The 25,932-nt window shown below is 35.2% G+C and overlaps 1 protein-coding gene across 1 annotated transcript in view; it reads right to left on the minus strand.

Moving 5' to 3' along the window:
- Positions 1–25,932, minus strand: part of GMCL1 (germ cell-less 1, spermatogenesis associated) — a 55,344-nt gene that overhangs the window by 22,814 nt on the left and 6,598 nt on the right. Inside the window, exons 3-9 of the mRNA XM_057558440.1 lie at positions 24,229–24,325; positions 23,037–23,134; positions 20,570–20,682; positions 19,538–19,603; positions 17,722–17,806; positions 9,592–9,682; positions 6,681–6,818 (exon numbers count right to left, since the gene is read on the minus strand). Coding sequence (XP_057414423.1) covers positions 6,681–6,818; positions 9,592–9,682; positions 17,722–17,806; positions 19,538–19,603; positions 20,570–20,682; positions 23,037–23,134; positions 24,229–24,325 — 688 coding nt within the window. The remainder of the gene's footprint in view (positions 1–6,680; positions 6,819–9,591; positions 9,683–17,721; positions 17,807–19,537; positions 19,604–20,569; positions 20,683–23,036; positions 23,135–24,228; positions 24,326–25,932) is intronic.

A 25,932-nucleotide genomic window follows, 5' to 3' on the forward strand; every position in this document is an offset into this window, starting at 1 on the left:
GGTGGCTTCTCTTGTTGCGGAGCACGGGCTCTAGGTGCACAGGCTTCAGTAGTTGTGGCACACGGGACTCAGCAGTTGTGGCTCGGGGGTTGTACAGCGCAGGCTCAGTAGTTGTGGCACACGGGCTTAGTTGCTCCGCGGCATGCAGGGTCTTCCCCGACCAGGGCTCGATCCCGTGTCCCCTGCATTGGCAGGCAGCTTCTTAACCACTGCGCCACCAGGGAGGCCCATAAGTACTGTTTTCAATAGATGAACTGAAGCAATTTACAGATGGCTAGTAACAGCTGGATATTCAAGTATGAAACCCAGGGGAGAGGTCAGAACTAGAATCTTTCAGTAAGTCATATGAATGAAGGAAATCACTCTGGGACACTATATAGAATGAAAAGATCAATGATGCGCTAAGGGCACCCTCAGGAAGTTAAGAGGTGGGCAGAGTAAGAGAAGCTTACAAAAGAAAAAGAGAAGGAATGGTCAGAGAGACAGGAAAAGAATCAGGAGAGTACAGTATTTCTAAACTAAGGTAGTACTGTAAGAATTTCAAGAAAAAAACTAACAAACCATGATATAAAATGCTAGAGAAGTTAAAATAAGACTAACATGAGGCCACTAGATTTTACAAACAGGACAAACCTAACTTTTGCTAGAAAGTTTCAGTGAAATAGTGGGGCCAAAGACAGACTGAAGTGGGTTGAGGAATGACTGAAAGGTAAGGAGATGGAGACAGCAACTCTGAAGAAGGTGATTATAAGGGACAGGAGCAGTTACCATGAAGGGGACTCAGGGTCAAGACCGGGGGCCGAGGCGCAGGGGGAGGGAGGGATTTGTTTTGTTTTTTAATGAGAGATTTGACCACACTTATAAGCTGAGGGAGAACAGGAGGGGGTTGAAGATACAGATTATTAAATGACAGTGCAAAATTCCATAATAAACAGGAAGTGACAGGATTATGAACACAGTAGAAGGTTGGCTTGAACAGGGAGGGAGCACCTCAACCTCTGGGACAGGACAGGAAGGACAGGTGAAGAAGCCCAGGAATCTAAACAAATTTTTGCCTGATTACCTTGGAAAAATTTATAAATTTTTTTTTTTTAAGAAGGGAAATTTTTTTTAATATTTATTTATTTATTTATGGCTGTGTTGGGTCTTCGTTTCTGTACAAGGGCTTTCTCTAGTTGCGGCAAGTGGGGGCCACTCTTCATCACGGTGCGTGGGCCTCTCACTATCGCGGCCTCTCTTGTTGTGGAGCACGGGTTCCAGTCGCGCAGGCTCAGTAATTGTGGCTCACGGGCCCAGTCGCTCCGCAGCATGTGGGATCTTCCCAGACCAGGGCTCGAACCCGTGTCCCCTGCATTGGCAGGCAGACTCTCAACCACTGCGCCACCAGGGAAGCCCTTATAAATTTATATAAAATTTATATAAAAATTTAAAGGAGAATTTATATAAAAAAATAGAAGGAGAGTTCCCATACTGACAGCGAGGTTATTGGAGAGGAAGCTTGAACAGAGTGGCAGAGGTTTGATATATAATTCCTGAAGCAAATGAAAAAGAGGAATGACCAAGTAAAAGTAGTAGTATATAAGGAGTCCCAAGGTCCAGGCTTAGCATTGAAATATGAGTTTGCAGTGGCACCAATACAAAAGTTATAGAATGCTCTGGAGCAGTACTCAGCACAGAGTAGAGGGTATAGAAACAAAGAAGGTTTAATTTAGTTTTAGAATTTTGTAAAGTAGAAGGACAAAGAGTTGAAAGCAACTGTGAAAGAGAGTGGTCCAGATGATCTAACATGAAATCCAGGCCTGAAAGGAAGAAAAGGCAGGAGGTTTGGAAGACTGGCAGAAAATGGAGGGCTTAAAACGGACTGGAGGGCTTCCCTGGTAGTGCAGTGGTTAAGAATCCGCCTGCCAATGCAGGGGACACGGCTTTGAGCCCTGGTCGGGGAAGATCCCACATGCAGCGGAGCAACTAAGCCTGTGCGCCACAACTACTGAGCCTGCACTCTAGAGCCTGCACGACACAACTACTGAAGACCGCATGCCTAGAGCCTGTGCTCTACAAGAGAAGCCACCGCAATGAGAAGCCCCTGTACTGCAATGAAGAGTAGCCCCTGCTTACCGCAACTAGAGAAAGCCCACGCGCAGCAACAAAGACCCAACTCAGCCAAAAATAAATAAATTTATTTATTTATTTTTTAAACATCTTTATTGGAGTATAATTGCTTTACAATGGTGTGTTAGTTTCTGCTTTATAACAAAGTGAATCAGTTATACATACACATATGTTCCCATATCTCTTCCCTCTTGCATTTCCCTCCCTCCCGCCCTCCCTATCCCACACCTCTAGGTGGTCACAAAGCACAGAGCTGATCTCCCTGTGCTATGCGGTTGCTTCCCACTAGCTATCTATTTTACGTTTGGTAATGTATATATGTCCATGCCACTCTCTCTGTCACATCTTACCCTTCCCCCTCCCCATATCCTGAAGTCCATTCTCTAGTAGGTCTGTGTCTTTATTCCCGTCTTGCCACTAGGTTCTTCATGACATTTTTTTCCCCCCTTAGATTCCATATATATGTGTTAGCATACTGTATTTGTTTTTTTCTTTCTGACTTACTTCACTCTGTCTGACAGACTCTAGGTCCATCCACCTCACTACAAATAACTCAATTTCGTTTCTTTTTATGGCTGAGTAATATTCCATTGTATATATGTGCCACATCTTCTTTATCCATTCATCCGATGATGGACACTTAGGTTGCTTCCATGTCCTGGCTATTGTAAATAGAGCTGCAATGAACATTTTGGTACATGACTCTTTTTGAATTATGGTTTTCTCAGGGTATATGCCCAGTAGTGGGATTGCTGGGTCATATGGTAATTCTATTTTTAGTTTTTTAAGGAACCTCCATACTGTTCTCCATTGTGGCAGTATCAATTTACATTCCCTCCAACAGTGCAAGAGTGTTCCCTTTTCTCCACACCCTCTCCAGCATTTACTGTTTCTAGATTTTTTGATGATGGCCATTCTGACTGGTGTGAGATGATATCTCATTGTAGTTTGGATTTGCATTTCTCTAATGATTAATGATGTTGAGCATTCTTTCATGTGTTTGTTGGCAATCTGTATATCTTCTTTGGAGAAATGTCTGTTTAGGTCTTCTGCCCATTTTTGGATTGGGTTGTTTGTTTTTTTGTTATTGAGCTGCATGAGCTGCTTGTAAATTTTGGAGATTAATCCTCTGTCAGTTGCTTCATTTGCAAATATTTTCTCCCATTTTGAGGGTTGTCTTTTGGTCTTGTTTATGGTTTCCTTTGCTGTGCAAAAGCTTTTAAGTTTCATTAGGTCCCATTTGTTTATTTTTGTTTTTATTTCCATTTCTCCAGGAGCTGGGTCAAAAAGGATCTTGCTGTGATTTATGTCATACAGTGTTCTGCCTATGTTTTCCTCTAAGAGTTTGATAGTGTCTGGCCCTACATTTAGGTCTTTAATCCATTTTGAGTTTATTTTTGTGTATGGTGTTAGGGAGTGTTCTAATTTCATACTTTTACATGTACCTGTCCAGTTTTCCCAGCACCACTTATCGAAGAGGCTGTCTTTTCTCCACTTTATATGCTTGCCTCCTTTATCAAAGATAAGGTGACCATATGTGCGTGGGTTTATCTCTGGGCTTTCTATCCTGTTCCATTGATCTATGTTTCTGTTTTTGTGCCAGTACCAAACTGTCTTGATTACTGTAGCTTTGTAGTATAGTCTGAAGTCAGGGAGCCTGATTCCTCCAGCTCCATTTTTCGTTCTCAAGCTTGCTTTGGCTATTCGGGGTCTTTTGTGTTTCCATACAAACTGTGAAATTTTTTGTTCTAGTTCTGTGAAAAATGCCAGTGGTAGTTTGATAGGGATTGCACTGAATCTGTAGATTGCTTTGGGTAGTAGAGTCATTTTCACAATGTTGATTCTTCCAATCCAAGAACATGGTATATCTCTCCATCTATTTGTATCATCTCTAATTTCTTTCATCAGTGTCTTATAATTTTCTGCATACAGGTCTTTTGTCTCCTTAGGTAGGTTTATTCCTAGATATTTTATTCTTTTTGTTGCAATGGTAAATGGGAGTGTATGAGAAGCCCACGTACCACAATGAAGAGTAGCCCCCGCTTACCGCAACTAGAGAAAGCCCACGCGCAGCAACAAAGACCCAACTCAGCCAAAAATAAATAAATAAATAAATAAACAAATAAATTTATTTATTTAAAAAAACGGATTGGAAAGCAAACAACAGTGTAAAAGGAATGAGACTATGAACATGCTAGAAGGTTATAGCTTGCAAACTACTGGATTTCTCATGCTGAGAAATTCTGGGTTACAACAAGGTTCATAGGTGGCAAGTGCTTAATGATCAGCAAAGATAAATGTTACAGGAGTTGAGGTCAAATTACTAGGAGGCTAGGGTACTTAATGGAATGATAATATGGACACATTATGTTACTGAACAGAGGTAGAGAGGCAGACAGAAATTAAGTGCCCAAGTCTTAATGAATGTGGAAGAATGACTAGGGATCAGAAGAGAAAGAATAGAGGGTGAGTTGAATCATATGCAACAATGATTTGGAAAGGGCACTGAGGGGGCTGGGCCCATTACTATCTGGCCTCCTAACCCTTTATTAGCAGGGTGTCTTAAGAGACAGAAAGTCCTCTACAGAGGGAAAATAGTCTCTTCTGGGAGAGCAAAATAAATGGAGAGAAGAGATGGAAGACATGAGAGGACATAAGAGAAACGTCAGGGAGGAATGGCAACAAGAGAGGTCAGAGGTATCAAAGGGAAGGGAAGTATGACAATGAAAGCATGGAATGAAACACACATAATCTGACCTAATGTAAATCTAATTCCATGATATAATGGAATCAACTGTGCTTGACAGAGTTAAATCCTAAAATACAATGCTTCTATACAAAATCCTGATTTAATTTGGAATTAAACATATTTCTATTAAAATTTTAATTTTAATTTAATTTTTTCTATTTTAATTTCTATTTGAATTTAATCCTGACCTAAAGATGATCAAAATGTATGCATTAAAATTCCCCAGATTACTGAATGCATAACTTTGCATAATGTTAACACGTGTTCGGCACTATTTCTGAAAAATGATCAGTCAATTTTAGCTAAGTGATTGAAATTATTTTCATTTATTTCAAATCTAGGATACATTCCTATTGAGAGCATTTACCAGTGTACCTTAAAAACGTGAGCTATGTGGCCACTTTCTGCCCTCTCACAAACAGCGTGGGATATAATTTTAATTTATACTCTGCTTTTGAAATGATAACTTTAATTTGGATATATAGGAAAAACTATTTGTCCATTTATATTCTAAAAGGAAAAAAAAATGCCCTCTACTGTAATTTTAGGTCAGGAAAAAAAATGGCTGAAATCTGGTCAGAAATTTAGGATATAAATTCTTTTTAATTTTATACTAAATAAAATATTTCAGACTAGAAATACTTGTACCCATTTGCATTCCAAAAATATAAAGCTTATCCACTTGCGTCACAGAAAACACCTAAATTAAACTACTTTAGAACAGACTTTATTTTTTAACCTCTTTCAAAATTCATTTCTAGAGAGCCTTAAAAGCAAGTATGATTAGAGTGGGAGTACGTAATAGGCCTTGGCATCTAATATTACACCATTGCTAGGGTCTGGTGTATAACACATACTAAAACTATTACAGAACTGCTATACTATAAGGGAACATAAACTTCAAGAGAAACTGTGACTTAAAAAACAAACAAACAAACAAACAACAAAAAACCCCCAGACCCACGACCCACACAAACGTAATACAAATGATTTATACAAAATTAACCAAAAAACCACTGTCTATAAACCTGCCTAGAGTGATTTTATAAAAACTGCATTATTTTAAAACTACCAGAAATGTTAACTCTGGGTTTGTTTTCCATTCAATACTTTTGTAAATAAATTACAGATTTCAGTAATAATTTAAATCTATAAACACAGCTATATTAAAAACTGAGGTGTCAAAAAAATTACAACTTTCAGACAAATCTATACAAATTTACAAGTCAATCTTCAAACAAATTCTATTTTCTGTTTCTTAAATGCAAATATAGTACTAAACTTAATCCTACACAAGCACTAGATACTTAACTTAAAAAATTAAATCAGTAATTGTTTCAAAATTTTAAAATTTTAATTGGCAAAGATATTACATTTGCTTTGACACAAAGTCTTAAGTAGGATAAGAAAAAAAAACAGAAAATAGCAAATTTAAGGAGTATTAATAGAAAAAGCAGTTGACCTCTAAATAGTACTTCAAAAGTCTTTTTTATTTTATTTAATTAATTTATTTTTTTTTCAAAAGTCTTTTGAAAGTCTAGTCCAAAATAGTGTACTGGTTAAGCAGATTAAAGAACACACACATTATAGAATACTATATAGCTATTTTTTCTGAAGAGTATTTAATGATATGGGAAAATACTCACAATATATAATGTGAACACAGAAAATAATCTATATGGTATGATTCTGCTTTGGTATAAAAATGTATACCTTATTGGAATTAAGGATAATTTCTATTTTCCTCATTATTTTTTCCTATGATATTACTATTATAATCAGAAAGATATTACTTAAAATCATAATTTCATCATGTTCTTACCTGAAGGTACTAGAGAATCTTGTTCGATAATTCTCGCAGAGGCCAAATCACTGATAATATACTGTAACCTTAAATGTCTGAATACTGACACAAATGGTTTTCCTTGCTCAGTTTCAAGGAAGGTCATACCTTCAAAATCTGTAAAAGAAAACAAAAAGACAGCTTAAATTAAATACCCATTCTTTTCAAATCAATTTATTTATTCCTACATGTTTTTATGGGCAGGGACACACACACACACACACACACGTCTATTAGAATACAAATAAGCTAGTTTCAAAGTTTTCAAGGATTTTATAAACTTTGGGTGTGTAGATAAAAAACTTGGGGAGATTTAGAAAAAAGCCCCAGGAAATTAACTTTGGTCCTAATTAGACCCTTGGGCTGGGAATTCAACTGACACCTTTCTGGAGTTTGGAGCTTACAGCGCAGCAAGGTGGGAAAAGAAGGCTTGAGAATGGTGGTTAGGGTTCAGGTATCTTTCCAGAATCCCACCACTTCAGTGGAACTCTAGAGCCCAGATGCCTCACTCAAGGGTCTTCACAAGATACACAGGACATGGAACATTTCTTGGGATCTTTCTAATTTATGCTTTAGTTACATGTGATGAACACTAGTTAATACATTAATTCTCTATTAAAATACAAAATAAGATACAAAGACATTGTAGCCATGGATTTGCAACACAAGGGTAGTATTTATTGTTAAAATAATTCAAGTTTATCAATCTTTTCTTTTAGGGAGAATTTAAGGTTATTTCTAAAAATACTCTCAGTTGCATTCTAATATGCTTTCATGAGTGGGAAGGAAAGATCTGGAGTTACTGCTATCAAGTAGAGACTTGTACATAATCCCTAGCCTGTTCTCTATTACAAGGTATACCCATGGCAGTGGACTCAGCCTTGTTGCTATTAAGGATAGTAAATAAAAGAAGCAATCCCTACATATAATTATGCAGAAAAATTCCTAAATTTCTATTGTTCTGATGGCCCTGACCCATATATATCTGAAAAGTCAAATAATTAAGAAAACCTAAGAGGAATATACTAAAATACAGTGGGTGAGGGGACCACGAGTGATTTTTTGGTCTTATTTCCTGAGTATTCATCACTTTTATAATTTAAAAACTGTATGAAATAAACCTATAAAGTCCTCACTGAAAAACAACTTATAAAGTCCTCACTGAAAAACAAGAGCATCAGACATACATTTTGCCTTATGCAATAAATGTTTCCCTGAAAAGTTATCTTAAAATGTATACTTTTACACTACTGAGGCTGGGATGGAGAGCCTGGAGTGGGAAAACCAGAAGGGGACCACAGCTTCTTATTCTAGTTTCTGCCACTTAGGCTACAGAATAATTTCTCTCTTGATGGACTGCTGCAGTTAATCCAACTGGAGCTCAAATGAGCATAAATTTATGTCAACATTTACCTAACATCTATTGTTTCCATTGAGTCCCTTTGTCCACCCCCCCCCCCAAAATAGTTATTTATTTATTTTGGCTTTGCTGGGTCTTAGTTGCGGCATGTGGGATCTAGTTCCCCGACCAGGGATCTAACCCAGGCCCCCCCTGCACTGGGAGCATGGAGTCTTACCCACTAGACCACCACGGAAGACCCCCTTTGCCTTTTTAGCTTCTCCACCGTCCTTATCTTTTTCAGCTTTTATCTCTGTTTTTTAAGTTAAATTTTTTCCTCTACTTTTTTCCTTTATAATTTCTCAAATCCCTCTTTAAATGCCATAATGTAGCTCTAAAGTATAATTTAACATAGAAGTTTAGCATTTTGTTCTTCAAGCAAATCAAGTTATAGATTTTACTGATATAGTCATTTACACATTTTTGGTTCATGAGCTTGAAGGAAAAATAATTAGCTAGTAAATCTCACTACATAAAATAATTCTCAAAATTTATTTAAACAAGAGAAAAAGAGCACTAAATTTTAATATAAGAACCTCTATTCATCAAAAGATACGTTCAGAAAAGTAAAAAACTACAAACTGAAACATAAATGCAACACACACTTATGACAAAGAATCAAGAATATATAAAGAATGCCGACAAATCAGTAAGAAAAGACAAATACAATATTAAAATAGGAAAAAAACCTGAACAGACATTTCACAGAAGAAACATATGGCCGATAAACACACAAACAGGTGTTCAATCTCTTTAGTTTTCAAGGAAATGAAAATCAATACCACAATATGAAATAGTTCAGTAACAAAACAACAGGATGATATATTGTCCAGTGGTGTGCTGGATCTGGCTTGTGCCGGCTCACAGGAGCTGATGGTATGCATTTCTTCCCAACTCCACATTCGGTGATGTCACGTTAGTAGCCTGAAATTAGTCACGCTGGGAGAATTTGTATCATGAAAATTTAAAAAAATGCTACAAATAAGTGATTATTTTTTCAGAGAGGCAGCTTACCAGCACATCACTATGTCACGCATTCATGTTAAGACGTGCAAAATGCCATAACATTAAACATTTAACATTTTTTAAAAGCAAAGTCAGAGGGACACAATAGGAAAGAAGCACATGAGCAGACTGAAGTTATTAATGTTCTAGTACTTAAAGATTAGTTCACTGAGGTTCAATACATAATTTAAAAAAATGAAAAAGGTGGCCATGCGTGGACCAAAAATGCCAGTGAACTACGAAAATCGTGAACTAAGGATTATGATTTTTATCCACTTCCTTGCATCTGAGGGCCATTAAAATTTTGTTTTTTCTATATCTGTTTTATCCAGTCTCAATTTTCTCAGTGTAAATGAGGAGTTGAATTAGATCACTGCTAAGGTCCTCTCCAGCTCTAAAATCCCCTAGGTTTATCAGGGCCTGATTTTGATTAAATTTCAATTTAAAACAAAAAAGACAAGTTCTCAATAAAAATTTCAGGCATACCTGTTCTCCTCTTAGAAAACCAGACATCTGTTTCAGTCAAAAGCTGTTTTAAAGATCCATTCCAAGAAGGCACAAGTTGAAGGAACATCCACTAGGTTAAAAAAATAAATTAAAAAAATTACAAGACTTCATTTAGTTTATGATTTTACATTTTCAAACTGCCTATTTATTTATTTTATTTTTTTTTAATTTTTTTGTTTACCAGGTATTTATTGAGCACCTCTTATATGCATTCCACTGCAGAGTCCCTAGAGGAATTTTTTTTTTTAACATCTTTATTGACGTATAATTGCTTTACAATGGTGTGTTAGTTTCTGCTTTAAAACAAAGTGAATCAGTTATACATATACATATGTTCCCATATCTCTTCCCTCTTGAATCTCCCTCCCTTTTTTTATTATACTTGTAATCTTCATCTCCAGCAAAATGGTTTACAGTTGACCCCAGGGAACCTTATATTTTCCCAATACCTCAGCATTGCTTAAGTAACCCTCTTACCTTGTGGTTTTCTGTTTTCCTGCTCTTTCATCTTTATTCCATAAACCACTTCTATGCCCCTTCTATGTCCTCTCTTTCTCATATATTTCCTATGGCATTTGAATCTCTTTTTAGTCACATGCTATACAGCATAGGTTGGTTTTCAGTTACTTTTTAAGGGTGTGCTTGTCTATTATTTAAGGCAAGCTTATGAAATATAGAATGACAGGAACTGTGTTTCACACTTTTATTTTCTTCTCAGTACCCACTGCTTTGTACATAATATATGCTTAATAAAATTTGTCCATTGATCTTTATTATATATTTTAAATTGTATCTGGTGGCCATCAATTTCCTTGAAAGAGCTTGGTACATTCTTATCCTGGTGATCTAATATGCATAATAGCTCCTAGGAGACAAGCTCGAGTAGAACAAATTTTTCCTTTCTCTTTCCTCCTTTCTTTCTTTCTTTTCTTTCATTCCGTCCCTCCCTTCCTTCCTTCCTTCTTCCTTTTTTCCTTTCTTCCTTCTTCTCTCTTTCTCTCTCTCTTTTTTTAAATGTATAATTTTTATTTACTATTTTTTTCATTTTCCAGTTTCACTTTATTGTATTCAATTTTGATGCTCAACTGATAATCCTTCTCTACCAAAAAATATATAGCACCAAAATTATCATATCTCTCTATGTACATATCTAGATATAGCTATATATCTATATAGATGTTTAGATATTCTAAATTTTAGGAATTTTGTTTTCTGATTTAATTAATTTTAGTGTAACTAGTACTTTTATTTTTTAATATATTTTAAAAATTTAATTAAATATTTTTATTGAGGTATAGTTGGTTTATAACACTATATAAATTTCAGGTGTACAATGTAGTAATTCACAATTTTTAAAGGTTATACTCCATTTACAGTTTTTATAAAATATTGGCTATATCCCCCATATTGTATGATGTATCCTTGTAGCTTACTTTATACCTAAGAGTTTATACCTCTGTTTTTTTTTAAGATTTTTAGAAATTTCATGTAATGTCTGAAATATTTATATTAACATATTTCCATACAAATAACCCAATGAAAGTTTAGTATTAGTTGTTTTGTTTGTTTTTTTATACCGCAGGTTCTTATTAGGCATCAATTTTATACACATCAGTGTATACAGGTCAATCCCAATCGCCCAATTCAGTACACCACCATCCCTACCCCACCGCAGTTTTCCCCCCTTGGTGTCCATATGTCCGTTCTCTACATCTGTGTCTCAACTTCTGCCCTGCAAACTGGCTCATCTGTACCATTTTTCTAGGTTCCACATACATGCGTTAATATATGATATTTGTTTTTCTCTTTCTGACTTACTTCGCTCTGTATGACAGTCTCTAGATCCATCCACGTCTCAACAAATGACTCAATTTCGTTCCTTTTTATGGCTGAGTAATATTCCACTGTATATATGTACCACAACTTCTTTATCCATTCGTCTGTCGATGGGCAAATTTAGGTTGCTTCCATGACCTGGCTATTGTAAATAGTGCTGCAATGAACATTGGGGTGCATGTGTCTTTTTGAATTATGGTTTTCTCTGGGTATATACCCAGTAGTGGGATTGCTGGGTCATATGGTAATTCTATTTTTAGTTTTTTAAAGGAACCTCCATACTGTTCTCCATAGTGGCTGTATCAATTTACATTCCCACCAACAGTGCAAGAGGGTTCCCTTTTCTCCACACCCTCTCCAGCATTTCTTGTTTGTAGATTTTCTGATGATGCCCATTCTAACTGGTGTGAGGTGATACCTCATTGTAGTTTTGATTTGCATTTCTCTAATAATTAGTGATGTTGAGCATCTTTTCATGTGCTTCATGGCCGTCTGTATGTCTTCTTTGTTTATGGTGTCCTTTGCTGTGCAAAAGCTTTGAAGTTTCATTAGGTCCCATTTGTTTATTTTTGTTTTTATTTCCATTACTCTAGGAGGTGGATCAAAAAAGATCTTGCTGTGATTTATATCAAAGAGTGTTCTTCCTATGTTTTCCTCTAAGAGTTTTATAGTGTCCAGTCTTACATTTAGGTCTCTAATCCATGTTGAGTTTATTTTTGTGTATGGTGTTAGGGAGTATTCTAATTTCATTCTTTTACATGTACCTGTCCAGTTTTCCCAGCACCACTTATTGAAGAGACTGTCTTTTCTCCATTGTGTATCTTTGCCTCCTTTGTCACAGATCAGTTGACCATAGGTGCATGGGTTTATCTCTGGGCTTTCTATCTTGTTCCATTGATCTATGTTTCTGTTTTTGTGCCAGTACCATATTGTCTTGATTACTGTAGCTTTGTAGTATAGTCTGAAGTCAGGGAGTCTGATTCCTCCAGCTCCGTTTTTTTCCCTCAAGACTGCTTTGGCTATTCGGGGTCTTTTGTGTCTCCATACAAATTTTAAGATGATTTGTTCTAGCTCTGTAAAAAATGCCATTGGTAATTTGATAGGGATTGCATTGAATCTGTAGATTGCTTTGGGTAGTATACTCATTTTCAAAATGTTGATTCTTCCAATCCAAGAACATGGTATATCTCTCCATCTGTTGGTATCATCTTTAATTTCTTTCATCAGTGTCTTATAGTTTTGTGCATACAGGTCTTTCGTCTCCCTAGGTAGGTTTATTCCTAGGTATTTTATTCTTTTTGTTGCAATGGTAAATGGGAGTGTTTCCATAATTTCTCTTTCAGATTTTTCATCATTAGTGTATAGGAATGCAAGAGATTTCTGTGCATTAATTTTGTATCCTGCAACTTTACCATATTCTTAATTAGCTCTAGCAGTTTTCTGGTGGCAGTTTTAGGATTCTCTATATATAGTATCATGTCATCCGCAAACAGTGACAGCTTTACCTCCTCTCCTCCAATTTGTATTCCCTTTATTTCTTTTTCTTCTCTGATTGCCGTGGCTAGGACTTCCAGAACCATGTTGAATAATAGTGGTGAGAGTGGATATCCTTGTCTCGTTCCTGATCTTAGAGGAAATGCTTTCAGTTTTTTACCATTGAGAACGATGTTTGCTGTGGGTTTGTCATATATGGCCTTTATTATGTTGAGGTAGGTTCCCTCTATGCCCACTTTCTGGAGAGTTTTTATCATAAATGGGTGTTGAATTTTGTCAAAAGGTTTTTCTGCATCTACTGAGATGATCATATGGTTTTTATTCTTCAATTTGTTAATATGGTGTATCACATTGATTGATTTGCGTATATTGAAGAATCCTTGCATCCCTGGGATAAATCCCACTTGATCGTGGTGTATGATCCTTTTAATGTGTTGTTGGATTCTGTTTGCTAGTATTTTGTTCAGGAGTTTTGCATCTATATTCATCAGTGATATTGGTCTGTAATTTTCTTTTTTTGTAGTGTCTTTGTCTGGTTTTGGTATCAGGGTGATGGTGGCCTCATAGAATGAGTTTGGGAGTGTTCCTTCCTCTGCAATTTTTTGGAAGAGTTTGAGAAGGATAGGTGTTAGCTCTTCTCTAAATGTTTGATAGAATTCACCTGTGAAGCCATCTGGTACAGGACTTTTGTTTGTTGGAAGATTTTTAATCACAGTTTCAATTTCATTACTTGTGATTGGTCTGTTCATATTTTCTGATTCTTCCTGGTTCAGTCTTGGAAGGTTATACCTTTCTAAGAATTTGTCCATTTCTTCCAGGTTGTCCATTTTATTGGCATAAAGTTGCTTGTAGTAGTCTCTTAGGATGCTTTGTATTTCTGCAGTGTGTTGTAACTTCTCCTTTTTCATTTCTGATTTTATTGATTTGAGTCCTCTCCCTCTTTTTCTTGATGAGTCTGGCTAATGGCTTATCAATTTTGTTTATCTTCTCAAAGAACCAGCTTTTAGTTTTATTGATCTTTGCTATTGTTTTCTTTGTTTCTATTTCATTTATTTCTGCTCTGATCTTTATGATTTCTTTCCTTCTGCTAACTTTGGGTTTAGTTTGTCCTTTCTCTAGTTTCTTTAGGTGTAAGGTTAGATTGTTTACTTGAGATTTTTCTTGTTTCTTTAGGTAGGCTTGTATAGCTATAAACTTCCCTCTTAGAACTGCTTTTGCTGCATCCCATAGGTTTTCGGTTGTCGTGTTTTCATTGTCATTTTTCTCTAGGTATTTTTTGATTTCCTCTTTGATTTCTTCAGTGATCTCTTGGTTATTTAGTAAAGTATTGTTTAGCCTCCATGTGTTTGTCTTTTCTACGTTTTTTTCCCTGTAATTGATTTCTAATCTCATAGTGTTGTGGTCAGAAGATGCTTGATATGATTTCAATTTTCTTAAATTTACTGAGGCTTGATTTGTGCCCCAAGATGTGATCTATCCTGGAGAATGTTCCATGCGCACTTGAGAAGAACGTGTAATCTGCTGTTTTTGGATGGCATGTCCTATAAATATCAATTAAAACTATCTGGTCTATTGTGTCATTTAAAGCTTCTGTTTCCTTATTTATTTTCATTTTGGATGATGTGTCCATTGGTGTAAGTGAGGTGTTAAAGTCCCCCACTATTATTGTGTTACTGTCAAGTTCCTCTTTTATAGCTGTTAGCAGTTGCCTTATGTACTGAGGTGCTCCTATGTTGGGTGCATATATATTTATAATTGTTATATCTTCTTCTTGGATTGATCCCTTGATCATTATGTAGTGTCCTTCCTTGTCTCTTGTAACATTCTTTATTTTAAAGTCTATTTTATCTGATATGAGTATAGCTACTCCAGCTTTCTTTTGATTTCCATTTGCATGGAATATCTTTTTCTATCCTCTCACTTTCAGTCTGTATGTGTCCCTAGGTCTAAAGTGGGTCTCTTGTAGACAGCATATATATGGGTCCTGTTTTTGTATCCATTCAGCAAGCCTGTGTCTTTTGGTTGGAGCATTGAATCCATTCACGTTTAAGGTAATTATCGATATGTATGTTCCTATGACCATTTTCTTAATTGTTTTGGGTTTGTTTTTGTAGGTCCTTTTCTCCTCTTGTGTTTCCCACTTAGAGAAGTTCCTTTAGCATTTGTTGTAGAGCTGGTTTGGTGGTGCTGAATTCTCTTAGCTTTTGCTTGTCTGTAAAGCTTTTGATTTCTCCATCGAATCTAAATGAGATCCTTGCCGGGTAGAGTAATCTTGGTGTAGGTTCTTCCCTTTCATCACTTTAAGTATATCATGCCACTCCCTTCTGGCTTGTAGAGTTTCTGCTGAGAAATCAGCTGTTAACCTTATGGGAGTTCCCTTGTATGTTATTTGTCGTTTTTCCCTTGTTGCTTTCAATAATTTTTCTTTGTCTTTAATTTTTGCCACTTTGATTACTATGTGTCTCGGCGTGTTTCTCCTTAGGTTTATCCTGTATGGGACTCGCTGCGCTTCCTGGACTTGGGTGGCTAATTCCTTTCCCATGTTAGGGAAGTTTTCAACTATAATCTCTTCAAATATTTTCTCTGGTCCTTTCTCTCTCTCTTCTCCTTCTGGGACCCCTATAATGTGAATGTTGTTGCGTTTAATGTTGTCCCAGAGGTCTCTTAGGCTGTCTTCATTTCTTTTCACTCTTTTTTCTTTATTCTGTTCTGCAGCAGTGAATTCCACCATTCTGTCTTCCAGGTCACTTATCTGTTCTTCTGCCTCAGTTATTCTGCTACTGATTCCTTCTAGTGTAGTTTTCATTTCAGTTATTGTATTGGTCATCTCTGTTTGTTTGTTCTTTAATTCTTCTAGGTCTTTGTTAATCATTTCTTGCATCTTCTCAATCTTGGCCTCCATTCTTATTCCGAGGTCCTGGATCATCTTCACTATCATTATTCTGAATTCTTTATCTGGAAGGTTGCCTATCTCCACTTCATTTAGTTGTTTTTCTGGGGTTTTATCTTGTTCCTTCATCTGGTATATAGCCCTCTGCCTTTTCATCCTGTCTATCTTTCTGTAACTGTGGTTTTTGGTCCACAGGCTGCAGGATTGTAGTTTTTCTTACTTCTGCTGTCTGCCCTCTGGTGGATGAGGCTATCTAAGAGGCTTGATGGGAGGCTCTGGTGGTGGGTAGAGCTGACTGTTGCTGTGGCGGTCAGAGCGCCGTAAAACCAAACTGCTTCTTTAAAACATAATATCTAAAAAATTTAATTTCCATTTTACAAGCAATTGAAAGAAGTAGAACTATCACATGGTATGCTCAGAAGTCTTAAATTCATCATGGCATTAATCATGGTCCAAAGATAAAAACTAGATGAGTATATGATAAGGAATAAGCTAATCCCTGAAAAGTACTTATGGTCTCAACCACATGGTAGTTATAGTATTAAAAAGGTAAATGTTCTATGTGTGTGTGTGTATATATTATATTATATATATATATATAATATATACACACTGTTATATTACATATATAATATACCACATATATATATAATATACTAATTTATTCTACTCACCAATTAATTCAGTTTCACTACATACTACGTGAGATTATAAAGGAAAGAAATTAAATATGGGAAAAAGGAGTTTCTTATTGGCTTAATGTTTCTTATTGCTGTTGAGACAGTATACAGAGTAATGAAGAGCATTACTGTTTTTTAAATCCTAGCCCTGTCTTTTAATAGCTAGGGAAATTACATCACTATGTAATCTGGGCCTTAATTTCTTCATTTGTAAGATGAGCATGATAATATGTCAATGTCACAGGACATTAAAAGAATTAATATGTGTAACATACTTAGAGCAGTGCCTGGCACATAGTAAGCATTCATCGATAATTACGGGGAAGAATGAATACTACCAGTGGCTCAGAGATAGAAATGGACTGTCTACCCTCCTTTAACGACTGGTTAACACAGTTACTAAACTTCCCTGAGGAAAAATAGTAATAGAGTCTCATCTCTATCATAAGACAAACAATCCCAATGATATAACCTAGAAGGTGACTATTCCCAGATTTCACGACCACGTTAGTATAGACTCAACTACACTGTGAGTGTAGACTCAACTACATTTTTGTCCCATGTTAGCTAGGGACAAAAGGCTAAAGGCAAAATTATGCAGTGGGAAAAGCAATGGACTAGAATTCACAGACCTGGGTTCTGCCTCAAGCCTGCCACTTAACAATTGTAAGAATTCTAAGTTTTACCATCTACAGATCAAGAGTAATAGCCAATTTGTCTCTTCAGAGAGTTATGAAAACAAAATTATATTAAAAATGTTGAAACCTTTCAAAAGGATGAAGTGAAATATATGCCTGAAGTACAAAAGACCTTTAAAAGAATTTCAACATTCTCTAGAAAAACGTGTGAAAACTTCATCATAAAGTTATTAATTCAACTAAAGCTCAATTTTGCAAACATTTCTGAAAAACAAATAAAACATTTAACATTTCTGATTATGTAAATAACAACATGTTAACCGTTGAAAAAAAATCTGGGAAAAAACAGAAATGTATTCTTAGGAGAGGAAAGTATAAAGAATACCACTGAAATCAATTATGATATCAACTCCCTAAACATAAAGACTTCTTAACATTTTGGCATATTTCCTTTTACTTTTCTCACATTTATAATCGTTCCCTTACCACTGGACACTAGCTGTTTCCAGCTTTCCACTATTATAAGCAATGCAGTGGGGATATCTTTACACACATCATATTATGGCAATACCTTTTTAAGGGCTGTGTATACATCCATCTCCACTTGCATCACAAATAAGTTAGATGAACCAATGAGTTGTTTCATGACATTTATACTAGAAAAGATAAAATAGAAGTAGTGAGCCTCTCTTCATGCACAAGCTAAAAGACCCTGGTGGAACTGAAAACTTTAAGTCTTTTTTATCAAAAGAAAATGTGGAATTAAAAATTACATCAGTCTTTTTGCCCAAGACAAAGAATCTATCTGAACATAAGGATACTTTTAATTCAGACAGTATGCTGTGAAAGGTCTTTTCTTGCACTGACAGGGAAACAAGAGCTTTGCTGTGCTAATTAATCAAGTTAAAGCAAGGTCCCAGTAAGATAAGTTTTAGTATGCTCTGATAAAGTGGCAGCCTTCCTCTTTTTTCTTTCCCCCTTATTCAATTAAAAAAAAAGACACTTGTCAAAATTCAATGAAAGAGATATATCTTCAAAGTCTATCTTTCACCTCTAGGCTTAAGAGAATTGCTTAGTCATAAAACATGTTTTTATTACTGTTAAGGAGATTAAAATCAAGAAATATGTATTAGTTTAAATTTAGAATGGAAATAATATCACTAGCTGTTTTTTCTTTTTTCCTTTTTCTTTCCTTCCTTTAAGCCACAAAAAGCCAGAAGAGCATCTGGGGCTTTAAGATGACCACTATCTTCCTTATTGACCTTATTGACCACTTATCTTCCTTTTGAAAAAGCTCAATGAGAAATTATAAAAGAGAAAAAGTGTTTCTAATGACTTTTAAACCAAACATACTGCAGAGCTTTGTTTATGCCTTGATATCATTAGGTGATGATTTTTTGGTAGAATAATGCTTCTCAAACTTTTGTACCACAGTACCTCTTAAGGGCAGAGGAAAGGAAAGGACCCAGGAATCCAGGAGTAGGCTAGCCATAAGAATAACATTTCTATTAATTTTTGTATTTCATCTTGTAAATCTAAAGAAACTTAATTCTCTCTATTCCACAATGTATTTAAACATAAAAATGTTTACTTCTCTCCTACTCCTCCCCACACCTCCCCCCAAAAATCATTAAAATTGACATCCCAGTAAGCTATGCAGTGTTAAGGCTTTGGTTTTGCACATTTCCATCAGAATGCCACACATTCCTAGGGACATTTGTACCCCTGTCTCAGACGCACCACTGTCAAGGAACTGCAAGCCTGAAAGTGACTACATAGTCTACTGGCCTTTAAAAGTTCATTCCCACTCTGAATTTCTCAGACCCAGGGCAGATAAGTTAGCTCCATTATTACAAATAAGCTCCTAGCGGGCAGAGACCATGACATAATCACCTCTGCCTCCTTCACAGCCCTTAACAGAGTACCTTTACACACAGTAGACATTCAGAAATTATTTGTTGAAAGAAGGATTAATAAGCAAACTTAATTCAAAAGACCGACTTAATTGTGAATTTAATTTCACTAAACTTAGCAAAAAGTTTAAAGCAATTTCCTCAAATGTAATTTCTCAATGGGAAAAGATGGTTTTTAAAATAAACTTTTAGATTCTCTAAGAGCCCAGCAAAAGTGAGGTAACCCTTTTTCTATAGTTTTATAGCAGCAATGAATTTTTCCATTAAAATTGGTTAAAGGAGTAGTCATAATATACATTGTATCATTTACAACAAAGAAAAGAAATTTGTGTAGCATTTTTTTCAATTCATGATGTAGTCAAGATACCTTTCATTAAATTGTTCACTTTTTCATAAGCAATATATTTTTACTTTATACAAAAATGTCTTGCATACTTTAACAAATGATAATAAAGTTATTTAAAATTCAAGTACCTGAGTTCTTTAAAAAGTTCAACATTCTGGTGAGTCATCAGATTGTTTAGAAGCCATTCAAGGCACCTGAAATTAAAACATGGAATTATTACATTATATATCATGTATCTATGATTTATTAAGTAGTACTTACAGTTAAAATAAAAAAAGAATATTAATCTTGCTAGGACATGCGCAAATTTTTAAATTTAACAATTGGAAAGTTAGTATTGTTTTTGTCAGCAGTTAGTAAGGGAATATTCCCTTTATATTAAAAAGAGCATTTCTAATTAAGAAAACCTCATTTTCAAGTTTGTGTTAAATGGTTTATGAAGGGGTTTACATACTTCTATTACCTTCTTTATAATTTGAAAATGGGTACTGCAATTCTCAAGAATTAAAAACATTGCCAGTAGTTGCACTGATATACAGTCAGCCCTCGGTATCCGCGGGTTCTGTATCCATGGATTCAACCAACCGAGAATTGGAAATATTGGAGAAAAAAAAAAATAATTCCAGAATGTTCCAAAAAGCAAAACTTAAATTTGCCGCAAGCCAGCAACTATCTACATAGCATTTACATTGTACTTGTAACTATTTACATAGCATTCACATTGTATTAGGTATTTATAAGTAATCCAGAGATGATTTAAAGTATACAGGAAGATGGTTATTTGCAAATACTACACCATTAAATAAGGGACTTGAGCATCCGCAGATTTTGGTATCCACCCAGGTCCTGGAACCAATCCCCTGCGGATAGTGAGGGACGACTGTAATGGCTATTATGCCTACTGCTTAAAAAAATTTAATAGAGATGTGCTGTAAAGAGTGGCCATAGTTTTTATAAGCATGTATAACCCACCCACAATCACAAAGACCACACTTCTGAGGAATTTACTAATTTGTCCAAATGTAAAAACAGACCTTTTATAACAAATTCTATCCTCCCTTTTTTTTCTTTCTTTTTTATAGCTATACATTCTCTTAAGAAACCAAAGCAGCCAAATTCCCTAAAGCAGGATAAAAGGAAAAACAAGAAAGGTAACTCACTTTTTCTTTACAGAATCCAGTCCATAGGTCCCTGCTGATGTGTAATAGCCACATACGGTTTTCACATTAATTGTTTCCTTCATTGTCTCACCACACTGCTGTATTAAACCATCCTGTAAATATAAATAAGCACTGGAAAGGCCCATTTCACATGGGAAAAATAAGCTCTGAATATGTGCTTTTACATATTAAAAAGTAAAAAAAAAAAAAAAAAGGAAGAAAGAAAAGAAAGAAAACTCATTAAGTGCAGCAAACCTAAGTCTTTTTATAAGTCCAGTAAAAATACCTAAAAAAATCCAGCAAGTATTAAACTAAATACTTGGAAGTGAAAATGGAAGGGAGGAAGTAAAAGCAGTAAGACAGAGGTGAATATTGCTATTCTCTTTCTTTTCTGTCCTTCCCCTATCTGGGACCTTTGCAAATTTAAGCAACATTCTGTCTGTTTTGCCTGTTCTTTTAAAACTAAGACCTCTTTATATAGTCAGATGACCATGTGATGGGCTAGGTAAGTAAACAATATGAATCATCAGAAAGTTTTTATTAAAGTTTAAAACACCTATCAATACCTAAGAAATACACCTAAAACAAATATATTATTGTTTAAAACTTGCATTGAATTTTTAATCTAAAATGTTTATATGGAAGATTTCAAATAGCTAACTTTATTTAATATATGGAAAGGATCCAGTCATTTTTTACTCAAATTTCTGAGATATATTCATCATGCAAGTGTATTATTGTTAAATAGTTAAATCATAAAGATAATGCAGAAAGTAAATTAAGAACAAAACCAAAAAAGGATTAAAAGTTAAAAAATAAAGTATAATTATTGGAAATAAGTATCGAAAGGATCAAAACATTTATAAAAATCAAATTACCTCAGCCAAGGATATTTAGCAAGCTATTAACTAACACTTAAAATAAATCAGTATACAAAAGTCACATAAAAAGAAACTTAACTTTTTAAAATGATCAAAATAAAATGTTGACTCCACTGGGATTTTACACTTACCTGGAAGCCATTCTAGACTCCTTCCCTTTCCTTTTAATATCTCATCTGTCACCAAGTCCAGTGGATTATCCCTGCTTAACCTCTCCAGTAACCAGTTTTCCTCTCCATGCTTTTTGCTACTACCCTCACTTAGACCCTCCCGTGGATTACTGCAATAGGTTTTTTTTCATTTTCTTCATATTTAATGGAATGTACAGTAATTTTAATATATCTAGTATAATTCTCCTAGATGTGGCAACAAATTTTTAAGTTTGAGTTTAAGTTGAGTTTTTTTCTCATCATTTCTCTAATTTATTTATTTTATAATTTTTATTGGAGTATAGTTGATTTACAATGTTGTGTTATTTTCAAGTGTACAGCAAAGTGAATCAGCTGTTGGTGGGAATGTAATAGGTTTTATACTCATCTTTCCTTCAGTTCACCCTTCACACTGTTCCCAAAGCATTCTGAAATATAACTTTGTCTTTCCCCTGATTAAAACTTTCCGAAAGTACTTATATGTAAAGTCTCGACTTCTTAAAAGGTATTGATTGAGGGGCTTTCGTGATCTGGTCTCTGCCTCCCTCTCTCCAACCCTTCTTATATTCTGTGCTAGATCTATGTTCCACTCAGATTCTCTAATCCTCCATTGTTTCATATTTCTAGGTCTTAGTTTTCTGTCTGAAATGTTCTTCCTTCCCCTCTCTTCTTACTTCACAAGATAAATACATTTTCAGTTTTTAAGGCTCAACCTCAAACACAACTTCTTTCTTTGACACCAACAGGTTAAACCAACCACTTTGTGCATCCACTAAATCCTACAGAAAGTTTATCATCACATCTATAATATTGGACAGCTCTTACTTTACCTTTGAGTCTGTATATCAACCCTCCCTCCCCCACTCTACACACTCATTATATTGTGAGCTTCTTAAAGGTGGGGATTATATCTTTATTTACCTTTGTATCTCTATGCCTAGCTTGACACACTGCTCAATACACTTCCGATGAATGAACAAATCTGTCATTCTACCAATAGATTATATACATTTAGGTGGTTTACACACAATTATTTCATAATTAAGAAAACATTTACATAGTAAGCACTCAATGTTTTCCAAACCCATAAACTATATGAATTAGTAATAAGCCACCTGCTTAAAACAGTCAAGATAAGTCATTAACGAATAGAAATCTGTAAATGGATTTAAGACAAGTACCTTCCTTCCACATTATAGTCATTCTAAGATATCCACACAGAAATAGCTTGCATTCATTTTACATAGGCATCGAGACCGTCTCATTTGTAATAAACTGCTTTTCATTAAACATTTTAAATGACTTATCATGAATGGAATTTTTATACATTTCATTTAAAAGTTATAAAAAAGCTAAGTTTTATTATTGTTTTTGGAACAGATACCTTGAAACAAAGATACAAGTGTGATCCTTTTTTTCAGTACTATGCATACTTACCAACTGCAGCATACAAGCTGCTGCCAAAATGGCAATAACTCGACTGGGCTTTATTAAGACATCATCTCGATACAATGACCCAAATGCCACCTGCAGTGCTTAAAGCAAAAGTACACAGGTAGAATGAAATAACAATTATAGCTGTAAGAGTATTACAAAAATAACAATGACAGTCTTCATACACTAAGACATATGTCTAAATCTAGTATGTACAGAAAAGGATAAGATTAGTATCATTAATTAAACTATTAGTAATGGTTATGGATTGATGGTGCTAATTTAATAACAATGTTATACATTTCCATCTGTTCTACCAAATCATGCTGGATTCTTCTACATCTAATCTTGACATTAGTTAGCGGTCAGAATTAAGACACCCTTGGAAAAAGTTTTATAAAGATATCCCTGAGTAAACCAATCATTAAGTACAACCACACAGACCCAATGATAATCTTAACCCTGGTGCTTTCAGTGCTTTACCACTGGGGAGTGTGGAACAGCTCCTGGTCCTATGCATGCCACACTCTCACCCAGCTGCCACAGCTATTTAAGTCTGTCCATCCTTTTCTCTACTGCCATTCTCATGCATGTCCTACATGGTTTGCTTTATAAATATTCTTTTCTGTTTGCCTATGAGGTGAGTACTGGGTACTTCCACTTCAGCTATCCAAGACAGGAACAGGAGCACGAGAACAGGAGTCAGGAGACCTACAGTCTGATCTAGGCTCACTAAACTGCTCTGAGACCTAAAATAAGTCTCTTAACTCCTCTGGACCTCAGCCTCCTCATCTAAGGACCTTATAGCTCTAAAACAATACTGACTACATGATTCATATACTTATTCCCAGAAAAGGTCTTCATATACAGGGAATAATCAATGAATAATGTTTATTGGCTTATTGTTTATTGGTCATACTCCTCCTTCCTTCACTCTACATCCTCTATATTCCAGGCAGATATATTTACAAACATGAAGTAAACAGATTGATAAGGCTGACATGACTAAATAAAGATACATAGAACAGAACTGATAAACTATGGAGTAAATTAATATAAAGTTGTCACCTTAGGGTGTTAAATGGAGCTTTTCTCTAGCCAACAAAGTTAGAAGAAAATATTTATTTTCTGTCAAAAGAATAAAAAGTTTATGTTTTTATGATTTTTGCATAATAGTAATCATGGTGGCGGTTACCTTCTATATCAATATTCTGGTCTGGAATCTCCAGTTCAATAATATTCATGCTGGACTCCTTCCATGAACCACTGAACATACTAGAAAAGTAGCCAGACTTAAAAACAAAAACAAAAAACACACTTATGCAGTACTTTCTGTGTCTTCCAAATTATTTTCCCATTTCTAACTCTAAGCAACTATTCTATCAAAACTAATGCATCATATTATTTCAAGAGAAAAAAAACTGCCAGATAGGAGAAAAGAAATTAAGATAAGGACACTATTAGGCTTATCAAAATACTTTAATTATTGAAAACCAAACCAAATTCTCATATTACTATCTGAACTGACTTCCCATGTTACTATTTGAATCAACTAAGCTTTTTACTTAGTTGAAACAATTTCTGAGTATATTACATGAATATGTTTTCCTTTTCAATAGCATTCTAAATTCAAGCTTAGAAATTATATCATATATTTAAGTATCTCTCATAAACATAAAATAACACACAATGTGGATACAAAATAATGTAGTGAGGAAGAGAGAAGAGAAAACTAAAAGCTGTTGAGTCCTTACTCTATCTCAGTGCCTATAAAGGGTCCAGACCAGTCCCAAGTCAACACTAATAGGATGATCCCCAAGGAATTAGGGAAAATCCAAAGTTTAGTTTTATCTTATAAAAAAATTCCAGAATGAATCTGAATTATTGGAAAGACACCAGAATGGATGAAGTCTTTAGTTACCTTCTAGATAGCACCTCCCATAACTAGAATTACTTTGGAAAGGATCAAATACTAACTACTGATTTTTAAAAATTTACTGAGTATGTAGTTTAAGGCACTGTGAATACAGCAGAAAACAAAACAGACGTTTCTGTCCTCAGGGGACTTATAATTTAGCATGTGTCTTGCACTATGATCAATCCAGTTTCTCTTGAGAGGGAAAGCCTTAACAGAGGCATTTTCACCCCTGAATTCACAAAACTGCTTTCAAAGACCAAAAAGAAAGATACGGACCATGTCCTCAAGTTAAGACCAGTATTCTGATATAGTCTCTGGGGTATATACTGCAAGCCAAAGTAAACTTGTTCAAAAAGATTAAATAAAAAACATGATTAAAGTGTAAGAGAAAAAATCCCTTTCAAATGCTTCTACTGAAAAATCTTATACTATACCGTCTTACCAGTAATTACTGTCATATCGTGAAGAGGAGAGGGAAAAATAAGTTCCATAGGATAGAAAGTGAATGTTCACTGTTCTATTCCCACTGCCTAGACCAATGACTTGAAAACAGATTTGATGAAAGAATAAAGGATTAAAATATTTGAGCCATTAGAACAACATTTTCTTTTATTTTGGAAGTCTTGAATCTTTAAAATGGGGTGGCTGATAATAATATTTTCACAGAAATCAAACAGGTATATCAGCTAAATGACTTAGTCCATATACTTTTTTGGTTTTGGTTTTGGCATTTTCCAGGAGAGAGGGAAAAGTGCCAAGAACTTTCCATTTACATTCAATCTTAACTACAAAGCAACATTTCAGCTGAATTTATCCAACTGAAATAATCATATACAAAATAAACAGGGCTTCCCTGGTGGCGCAGTGGTTGAGAATCCGCCTGCCAATGCAGGGGACACGGGTTCGAGCCCTGGTCTGGGAAGATCCCACATGCCACGGAGTAACTAAGTCCGTGAGCCACAATTACTGAGCCTGCGCGTC

This window comes from Balaenoptera acutorostrata, chromosome 12 (assembly GCF_949987535.1).
Source record: "Balaenoptera acutorostrata chromosome 12, mBalAcu1.1, whole genome shotgun sequence".
Classification (NCBI taxonomy): Eukaryota; Metazoa; Chordata; class Mammalia; order Artiodactyla; family Balaenopteridae; genus Balaenoptera; species Balaenoptera acutorostrata.